This window comes from Mauremys reevesii, linkage group 15 (assembly GCF_016161935.1).
Source record: "Mauremys reevesii isolate NIE-2019 linkage group 15, ASM1616193v1, whole genome shotgun sequence".
In the NCBI taxonomy this organism is placed as follows: Eukaryota; Metazoa; Chordata; order Testudines; family Geoemydidae; genus Mauremys; species Mauremys reevesii.
This window is the reverse complement of record NC_052637.1, coordinates 45,036,997-45,047,685: the sequence shown is the minus strand read 5'-3', so window position 1 is coordinate 45,047,685 and position 10,689 is coordinate 45,036,997. Positions and strand designations below refer to the sequence as shown.

General features: G+C 41.3%; 1 protein-coding gene across 1 annotated transcript in view; it reads right to left on the bottom strand.

Annotated features, from left to right (window-relative positions):
* Positions 1–311: 311 nt before the first annotated feature.
* Positions 312–10,689, bottom strand: part of SLC16A3 (solute carrier family 16 member 3) — a 36,589-nt gene continuing 26,211 nt past the window's right edge. Inside the window, exons 3-5 of the mRNA XM_039501967.1 lie at positions 10,147–10,290; positions 8,994–9,761; positions 312–5,018 (exon numbers count right to left, since the gene is read on the bottom strand). Of these exons, the coding sequence (XP_039357901.1) occupies positions 4,732–5,018; positions 8,994–9,761; positions 10,147–10,290 (1,199 nt within the window). The 3' untranslated portion in view covers positions 312–4,731. The remainder of the gene's footprint in view (positions 5,019–8,993; positions 9,762–10,146; positions 10,291–10,689) is intronic.

The window sequence follows — 10,689 nt, the reverse complement described above, 5'->3', positions numbered from 1 at the left end:
ATAAAGACTGGGAGTGGATAGGTCATTACACAAAGTAAAACTATTTCCCCATGTTTATTTCACCACCACCACCACCACCACTGTTCCGCACAACTTCTTGTCAACTGCTGTAAATGGACCATTTTCATTACCACTACAAAAAGTTTTTTTCTCTCCTGCTGGTAATAGCTCACCTTAATTGATCACTCTCGTTAGAGTGTGTATGGTAACACCCATTGTTTCATGTTCTCTGTGTGTGTGTGTGTGTGTGTATATATATCTATCTATCTATCTTCCTACTGTATTTTCCACTGCATGCATCCGATGAAGTGGGCTGTAGCCCACGAAAGCTTATGTTCAAATTTGTTAGTCTCTAAGGTGTCACAAGTACTCCTGTTTTTATAAAGATATTTCTAGTCAATTTATAGTAAATAGAATACTGAGTTAGTTTTGCAAAATGTAATGGCTCTAAGGGAACATTTTCCTGTCTCATGTCTGATATATTTTCCAGTTACTATTTTTAAGGTAGCACTGGAAAACCTAAGAACTGGCATTTTTACAGCATTAGGAGAAAACAATAATGATTTGATTAGCTGATTGGTCCCCAGTTGGTCAAGCAGATGGCCCAGCCCTAAACTAGTTCTGTTTCTAAAATAGTGTTGAAATTCTCCAGGGGAACTGCATGGCTCACAAACTGGTGTAGGAAAAGCTTATACCTATTTTCATTGCCTCAGTGATATGTTCTGAGAATGTGTTAACTTGTTCTTGGTAAGAGGTTAAGATACAGAAAGAATAAATTGTCTTAGGATAAGTCGCTCTATATTAGTTCGACTTACAGTCACTGCAGTAATTACTGCAGTGGTGTGTGTCCATACTACACTCCTTGTGTTGGTGATGCATGTCCCCAGCTGGAGCACTTCCACTGACCTAAGATGGGCAGTGTGGGGAACTGGGAAAGCCCAGTCTCTCAACTCCACTGGCAGCTCCCTTCCGGGAGACCAGCTGCGACACAGGCTCCTGGGTTCCTGGCAGGCTGCCCCTCACCCTCCGCTCCCCATTCTTCACTAGGGTAAGGGGTGGGCCTCCCTATTTCCTGTCAGGAGAAGGGGGAATCTGCCCAGGGCTTCTTCCCCCTCCCCCCGCCTGCTCCCTGCCAGAAGCCAGACAGCCTAGTTAATGTCACAGCTCCAGCTGTGAACTTGACAAGACAGCAGGGCTCTGGGCAGGGAATGGCAGGGGGGCTGAGAAGCCCCAGGCTTCCCCCTACTCCCTGAGAACGGGGCGGACCCAGTGCAGCTTCCCCCCGGCTCCCATTGCATCGCCCTCAATACACTGACCTAAGCCATACACCTCTCGTGGAAGTGGAGTTATGATGTCAGTGTAGTAGGCACTTACATCATTGGGAGGAAGGCTGTAGTGTAGACACCGACCTAATTAGGTTGATATAAGGCAGTTTATATCAACCTAACTGCAGTTTAGACCAGCCTATAGAGTTTAAGGCCAGAAGGGATGACTATATCATCTAGGTCAGTGGTTCTCAACCAGGAGTACGTGTATCCCTGTGGATCCACAGAGATCTAGATATTTGCTTAGTTTTACAACAGGCTACATAAAAAGCACTAGCGAAGTCAATACAAACTAAAATTTCATATAGACAATGACATGTTTATACTGGGCAATATACCATACACCAAAATGTAAGTACAATATTTATATTCCAATTGCTTTATTTTATAATTATATGGTAAAAAGGAGACAGTAAGCAGTTTTTCAGTAACAGTGTACTGTGATGGTTTTGTATTTTTATGTCTGATTTTGTAAGCAAGTAGTTTTTAAGTGAGGTGTAACTTGGGGTTATGTGAGACAAATCAGATGCCTGAAAGGGGTACAGTAGTCTGGAAGGTTGAGAGCCACTGATCTAGACCATCCTCCTGAATAGCATAGGCCACCAACACCATTCAGCAACAGCACACTAAATGCAACTGAAATGAGACCCAAGAGTTACAGCCCACAAGAGACTAGACTTATGCGCCACAGGCACATCCTCTGCTGCCTTTTCTTTCCCCAACACCATTTTTATAATATATTTTAAAATGATTCTCTTCATTCATTTTAAAAAAAAGGGTTCTGCATAAGGCTATGATTTAGTCATGGATATTTTTAGTACAAATCATGGACAGGTCACAGGCAATAAAGAAAAATTCACAGCCTGTGACCTATCCATGATTTAAACCTATGACTTAATCTCGGGGAGCAGGCACTGCTAGGAGGAGTGCTCTGGGGGGGCACCCTAGGGAGGGCCTGCTGTGGGCAGCGCCTCAGGGGGCAGCTGCTCAGCAGGGGGCCAGGGGCATCAGGTGCCAGAGGCACCAGGAACCAGAGGCGGCTGACCGTGGCTGCTCCTGCCACCCCTGGTACCGCTGCTCACATGGCCACACTGGCTGCTGCTCGGGTGGTCCCCCTGGGGCCCCCTGAGCACCTGGCTGTGGAACTGCTTCAGCAGTGGCCTGTATGGCTGTCCCCAGGGCTACCTGAGCAATCTTGGGGTCAGCCACACTGGCCACTGCAGAAGTCACAGAGGTCATGGAAAATCACTGATTCTATTACTTCCATGACCGACACCGAACCCTAGTTATGCATTAGGTTAAATCCCATTGAAATTGGTGGGCATAACAGCTGCCTCTCCATTCAGGCTAAATGAAGGAGCAGTTAAATGCCTCTTTGTTTAATAATAGCTGAAACACTAGAGGCCACTGTCCAAAATACTGAACTCCATGGTAAGGCTGATTAAGAGGAAGCTATGCCATGCAGTCTGAGGGATTGCCTGGGGACTCTCATAGCAAATGCAGGGACTAGGGCATTGATTGGTGGAGCTGTTTGTCTCTATTTGGGGTGTTTTTAGTGCAAGAGATGAAAACACCAAACAGCAGGTCCCAGGGCAAAAAAGCCAAGGATACAGGCAGAACAAGCACTGAGAGTGTAGTGCTGAGAAAAGCTAAGGCCAGGTCTACACTATGGGAACTATATCAACATAGCTATGGTGCGCTAGCGATGCTGGCATAACCCTATAGCATAGCTACAGTGACAAAAGGTCCTCCTCTCTACACTGTAGGAGCACCATCTCCCTGAGCAACCATAGCTAGACTGACAGAAGCACTGTTTTGTCAACCTAGATGCTTCTATACCAGGAGGTTAGGCTGGCATAGCTATGTTGCTCAGGGAAGTGGATATTCCCCCGCTCCCCCCCCAAAGTCACATAGCCCAAAAGCTCGCTCTCTCAGGCCTGGTCTACTCTTAAAATTTAGGTCAACATGGCTAAGTGATTGGAAATGGGGCTTGGACTTGTAAACAGGGACAGAATGCAGCAGGACTCAAACAATAAGAGACAAGGAAACAAGACTTTGTACATTCTTTGTAAATAAAAAAAGATTGCATCAAATAAACTACCTGACTCCATCACCAATTTTACCTCTGAAAATTCCAAGACTCCAAATTTTTATCTAACTGATCAGGTCAAAATGGGTGTAATGCATGCATAGGGCCAAATCCTGCTCACCTTACTTATCCAATTAGTTCTATTAAAGTCAGTGAGACTATATACAGGGGTGATAGATAGGATGACTAGATGTCCCATTTTTAAAGGTACAGTCCTGTTTTGGGGGACTTTCTTATATAGGCGCCTATTACCCCCATCCCATTTTTTCACAGCTGCTATCTGGTCACCCTTTCCCCTAATGGCATTACATAATGAAAAGAGAGAGAGTAACTCAGGGAGTTACTTTTAATTATTTTTAGCGCTCTGCTTCTTCACATACCCTGAATACTAGTAGTCAGCATATTGCTGTACAGAAGTAAGGAGTCAATAATCTCATGCTGATATCTAATAGCATAGGCTGTAACAGCTGCTAGCGTTGTGTGACTTTTCAATCAATTTCAGTAGCAGGTGCCTGCATGTGTCAGCACAGTAGTTACCAATAGGAGTCAGTGTATGTGCAGTGCACATAGGCTGTAAAGAAAACAAGGTAAGCCTACGTAAGGATTAATACTGCTCGTTTCATTTTCTTTAGGTGTTATTTAGGAATAGCAATTATGTGATTTGCTAAGAACACAGTCTCTGAGTGTCTTTCAGTGTACAATATTTACAATAAAAATCTCAATTAAGAAAATTACATGTTTAGCTAAAACTCAGAAATACACTTACTTAAAACAAAGTAATAGATATTATTCTTATTATCCAACTTAGATTAGGGCTGAGCCAAAAAGAAATAAAAATCTAAAAATAACTGTAAAAGTCAGATGTTTCAAAAACCTTCTGGAGACCAGTAAGTTCCTGAGATTTTTTCCCCTCATCTCATTCTTTCTCCTTGAGAAAGAACACAGAAAGCGAAGTTACGTTTAATTGTACCACACATAAACACAAACAATTTCACACATATTGAATGAAAATGTACATATCATTCCTCTCTAATTCAAATATATTTTCTTCCAAGTGAGAATTTTCTGGTGATGCATAGCAGGATTTCTACATTTGGTTACAAAGGCTGCTTAGTTTACTTAAAATGTTACAAACACACTGATAAATCCAGTTTTAGGTGAAAAGGATTCCTAATAAAGCTTCCAAACAGTGATTTGATTAGCTGATTGGCCCCTAGTTGGTCAAGCAGATGGCCCAGCCCTAAACTAGTTCCGTTTCTAAAATAGTGTTGAAATTCTCTCTCTTCCCTAAATGCTTTGCCACTCATCCTGTGTCACTCACACACATGTTTCTGGGTTAGTTACAACTTCCCCATTTTTTTCAGGTTCATCTTTCAGAAATTGTTCTACTTCAATAGAGTCCACCTTGGCATCTTCAGGTGTTTTGTCTTCGGATTTGTTTAACTCTTCTCTTTCTGCTGCCTCCTCTTTTGTTTGTGGCGCTTCTGATTTTTTCTTAACACAGAAGACATTTCCTAAAGCCATCACAAGGGCTGAAGTAACAACTTCAACTCCAGCAACAATAAAAACAAACATATACTTGCCTGTTGCATCCAAGAGTTTGCCTGAAAGACAAAATTCACAGGTAATTAACAAAAAAATGCTTTGCTTGTAATGAAGTTAATAAGAATTTTTTTTAAACAAAATTAATTTTCCAAATGATTCTTGAAGTGAAAAATCTTACAGGAATACTGGCATTTTGAGGTAAGATTTTCAAACGTGCCTAAAATTTGGGAACATAGGTCCCACTGAAAGTCTGTTCCCAAATCACTTAGGTGCTTTTGAAAAATTTACCCTTGAAGTCCAATTAATTTTTAAAATGAGCCAAAATAGTTTCACATACATTATGTGCCCTGGGGTTCCTGGCTAATGTCACTGGTTTTACAGTTGCACTTTCCTATTTTTTAAAATGTTTTTTTTTCCCTCCCATTTTGTGTCAAAGACACACGTTAACAAAAGGGGATAACTGCCAAGCTAACTATGGCGGGAGGTGGGGTTGTGGGTGTGTGAAACTGACTGTATACAATGTGCTGTCAAATGGACAAGGTAAGCAAACTGAAAAAAATAACCAATTTCTTTCAATTCTATTAATCTTACATAACAATTTATAACAAAAGACCAGAAAGAAGCGTGATTTTAAATCAATGTTGGGTTCTTTTTAGTGACATATAAAGGGTTTGATTTTGCATCCTTACCTTCACCATGCTTCTCTGTTTGAACATGAAATTTTCCAGGTCCATTGTTTACATTTAGAAATCTATGTGCCTAATTGCACTTGCGAATCATAGAACTTGAAGTAGGCTGACCAGATAGCAAGTGTGAAAAATCAGGACGGGGGTGGAGGGTAATAGGTGCCTATATAAGAAAAAGCCCCAAATATCGGGACTGTCCCTATAAAATCGGGATATCTGGTCACCCTAACTGGAAGGGACCTTGAGAGGTCATTTAGTCCAGTCCCCTGCACTCAAGGCAGGACTAAGTATTATCTAGACCATCCCTGACAGGTGTTTGTCCAACCTGCTCTTAAAAATCCCCAATAATGGAGATTCCACAACCTCCCTAGGCAATTAATTCCAGTGCTTAACCACCCTGAGAGTTAGGAAGGTTTCCTAATGTCCAACCTAAACCACCCTTGCTGCAATTTAAGCCCATTGCTTCTTGTCCTATCCTCAGGGGTTAAGAAGAACAATTTTTCTCCCTCCTCCTTGTAACAACCTTTGATGTACTTTTGAAAATTGTTATGTCCCCTCTCAATCTTCTCTTCTCCAGACTAAACAAACCCAATTTTTTCAATCTTCCTTCATAGGTCATGTTTTCTAGACCTATAATCATTTTTGTTACTCTTCTCTAGACTTTCTCAAATTTGTCCACATCTTTCCTGAAATGTGGCACCCAGAGCTGGACACAATACTCCAGCTGAGACCTAATCAGCATGGAGCAGAGCGGAAGAATTAGTTCTCATGTCTTGCTTACAATACTTCTGCTAATACACCCCAGAATGATGTTTGCTTTTATTGCAACAGCATATTTAGCTTGTGGTCCACTATGACCCCCAGATCCCTTTCCGCAGTACTCCTTCCTAGGCAGTCATTTCCCAACTGATGCAACTGATTGTTCCTTCCTAAGTGGAGTACTTTGCATTTGTCCTTATGGAATTTAATCCTATTTACTTCAGACCACTTCTCCAGTTTGTCCAGATCATTTTGAATTTTAATCCTATCCTCCAAAGCATTTGCAACCTCTCCCAACTTGATAGAATCTGCAAACTTTATAAGTGTACTCTCTGTGCCATTATCTAAATCATTGATGAAGATATTGAACAGAACCGGACCCAGAACTGATCCCTGCGGGACCCCACTCGTTACGCCATTCCAGCATGACCTTGAACCACTGATAACTACTCTCTGGAAACAATTTTCCAACCAGTTATGCACTCACCTTATGGTAGCTCCATCTAGGTTGTATTTCCCTAGTTTGTTTATGAGAAGGTCATGCGAGGCAATATCAAAAACCTTACTAAAGTCAAGATATACCACATCTACCGCTTCCCCCCATCCACTAGGCTTGTTACCCTGTCAAAGAAAGTTATCAAGTTGGTTTGCCATGATTTGTCCTTCGCAAATCTGTGCTGACTGTTATTTATCACACTATCTTCTAGGGGTTTGCAAACTGATTGCTTAATTATTTTCTCCATTATCTTTCTGGGTACAGAAGTTAAGCTGACTGGTCCATAATTCCCCGGGTTGTCCTCATTTCCCTTTTTATAGATGGGCACTATATTTGCCCTCTTCCAATATTCTGGAATGTCTCCCATCTTTCATGACTTGTCAGAGATAATTGCTAATGGCTCAGATATCAACTTGGTCAGCTCCTTGAGTATTCTAGGATGCATTTCATCAGGCCCTGGTGATTTGAAGACATCTAACTTGTCTAAGTAATCATGATCTTATACATCCATGTGTCAGAAGTTGTTCCCACAATTATGTGGCTCCAATATGTAGGCACAAACAGTGAGAAGACTGTCTTTTAAAAATACGCTTCAAAATTAGTAGATGCTTGTGTTTTTATAGTAAATGCATTTTTAAGGCATTTAACAGCAATAACTTGTAATCATCAAACATAAATTTACTTATTAGGGGAGTATTTTAACACATTTTTCAGCTTGTAGAATAGGGTTTAGGAATGCTCTCTTGTTATAATGTCAACTTTAAAATATACTGTATTGTTTAAATGTCCTGAAACTTGCAAAACAACAAACACAAAACAAAAATCACAATAAGATGGGATATAGCTGACCATGACTCAAGGCAGCTATTGATACATTTCAAAATAAAACTATTTGCATGGGCAGATAAAGCCTGTACTACTTACACCTGCCTCTTTTCACTCCTGATAGCTTTTTCCCTTCCACCCAAGTGCTGCATTTCAGATGCTTTTAGGTTTATCTTTCACTTAGTGAGCAAAATCTGGAGCACAGAACTATCTCACAATTCAGCTTCTTAATTCAATTAAATTCAGGTAGACCCAGGGGTAGGAGTATAATTGAAGTGGTGATTGGGCCCTCAGCTGCATGGAAAGGTTTTCTCATTTTACAAGAAACTAAATTAAAGAATAGATTCCCCCACCCCACCCTACAAATAAAATAAACTGTAGACTGAAGTTATATTGCATGAAGTCACCACCATATTTGTTTAAAAAAATTATTTTTAATACATGTCATTGTCACCTAATTTGCAGGACTGTGCAGAGCACTCTGCATGGGCTTGCACAGAGGCGGGCGGGTGGATGACATTAGATAGAAAAGGATAATGCACTGGAATGGGTTATCTAGGGATGTGGAATCTCCTTCCTTAGAGGTTTTTAAGGTCAGGCTTGACAAAGCCCTGGCTGGGATGATTTAGTTGGGGATTGGTCCTGCTTTGAGCAGAGGGTTGTACTAGATGACCTCCTGAGGTCCCTTCCAACCCTGATATTCTATGATTCTAAATGTTGTGTGAAAAAATAATTTCCTTTGATCAGTTTTGAATTTCCCACTTCCTTTTAATTTCCCTTTGTTCTTGTATGATGAGATAGGGAGAACAGAAGCTCTCAATCTTTTACCACATCAGCTCTTATTGTCTCCTTTCTAAGGTAACAATCCCAATCTTTTCAATCCCTCTTCATGAGAGAGTTTTTTTCATGACACTAATTATTTACCTCGTGAAGTTTTCCTCCTCCTCCAAATTCCCTATTGGAAGGTAGAATCTGTTCCATTGGCTTTTTAAATAGGGAGAGAGATTTCAGAGATGGGCCTGAATAAACCCCCAAATCCAAACAGGTCTGAACTTTACAAAAGTTGTGAACTTTCTGGCTTAGACCCATCTCTGATTCTAACAGCAATAAGTTATGTGACTCTGTGCATCGTTAGATCAATGGTGTTTACTTCCTGGGTGACTGATATTACTTGGCTTTCTATCTCTTGTCTCACAACACATGTAAGTAGGCACCACCAGTTGAACAACACAAATGGTGTTAAACTCTTAACTGAATGGAATATTTACCTGCTGATGGTGGACCGATTAGAACAGCTAGAGCTTCAGCCAGAAGCACCAAGCCAATGGCACTGGAAAACTTCTGAGTACCAACAATAGCCATGAGAACTTCAAACTGAAGAGCACCTACCATTCCATAGGAAATGCCAAAGAAAATGCAGAAGACTGCCAAGCCACCATAATTGGTAGACATGGAACCCATGAGATCTGTAAAACCATTAAAAAGCATAGCAAAACTAAAGAGATAAACACAGTGTGGTCTGACCCACTTCAGACCAGCTATCACTCCACAAATAGGCCGGGCAAAGATATCAACGAATCCAAGAATGCTCAGAAGAAATGCTGATTTAGTGTCTGGATATCCCAAATCCTTGGCATAGCTCACCACAAAGACTGGAGGCACAAAGAGGCCCAGCACCATGATGGAGGCAGCCACAGTGTAGACTAAAAAACCACCATCTTTAAAGACACTGAAATCCAGAAGCTTTTTCTTTGTTTTCTTCTCAGTGAGTTCTTTAGCAGCTTCAGATTTCTTAGGAGGCTCCAACGGCCTCATTAATGCCCCACAAACACAGCAGTTGAGCAGCATTCCGCCCAGTATAAGGAATCCCCCTCGCCAGCCATACTCATGTTGCAGTATTTGCCCCAGAGGAGAGAGGGTACAAAGAAACACAGGGCTTCCAGCAGCAGCAAGCCCATTAGCTAAAGGGCGGCGTTTGTCAAAGTAGCGATTTAACATGATGAGCGATGGCTGGAAGTTGAGTGCCAGACCCAAACCTGAAACAGAGAGCACACAAAAGTCAGGCCTCAGCTGCAGTGTCTATATAAAAATCTCCACAGTTACAACATTCTTTGATTCACAAATACGAACAAAAAAGGTCAGGCTTCTCTTTTGTCAACTGGAGGAAAGATTCCAGAATAATAAAAAAACATTAAAAATGTTCCTTGTAATATTATTCCTGCACGCAATGGCTAACATAACAGAAGAATTAACATTTGTTAGAACTAGTCTGACTAGTTCCTTCCAGGTTGACTTGGGCTCTTCAGAGAGGCCCATTATTGAGGATCTAATGCTTTAGGTGTTTGCCATTGATACCAGTGCTAACATCAGAATCTGAGATGGAGCTAACCTGCATATTGTCAGTCACCCACATCTACTTACCAGTAATGACACCTGCAGTGAGATAGATCTGAATGATGCTGGTACAGAAGGAAGCTGTCACCATCCCCAGCGAAGCAAAGAGCCCTCCAACCAGCATAACTGGACGACAGCCAAACCAATTGACACACATGCTACACAGGGGACCTGAGTAAGAGGAAAGAGAATATGCTTGATACAGTAACCAGGACAATCCAATTTCTCTATTTAATCTATATATTTGCATTTCTTCCCACGCTTCGTGCACATCTTCAAGCCACTCTGATGGCACCACCTCCTCTCTGGTAACTCTCCATACTTAGCACTTTGCAGCTTCAGAATGCTGTGAAACTTTCTTTTTCTACTGAGGATGATGAAAAGAAAGTTACAGAGACTTTCTCTTTATAGACATGATGGATGTACCCAGGGAACTGACAATTCATATGTTGCCCTATAGTTAATTTTTTCAAAATGCCTGTTTTGCATGCAGATTAACTATAGACACTTAAGACCTTTCCTTCTAATCTGAATTTTATTTGTCTGTTTGCGTCCCAGACTACACTGTTT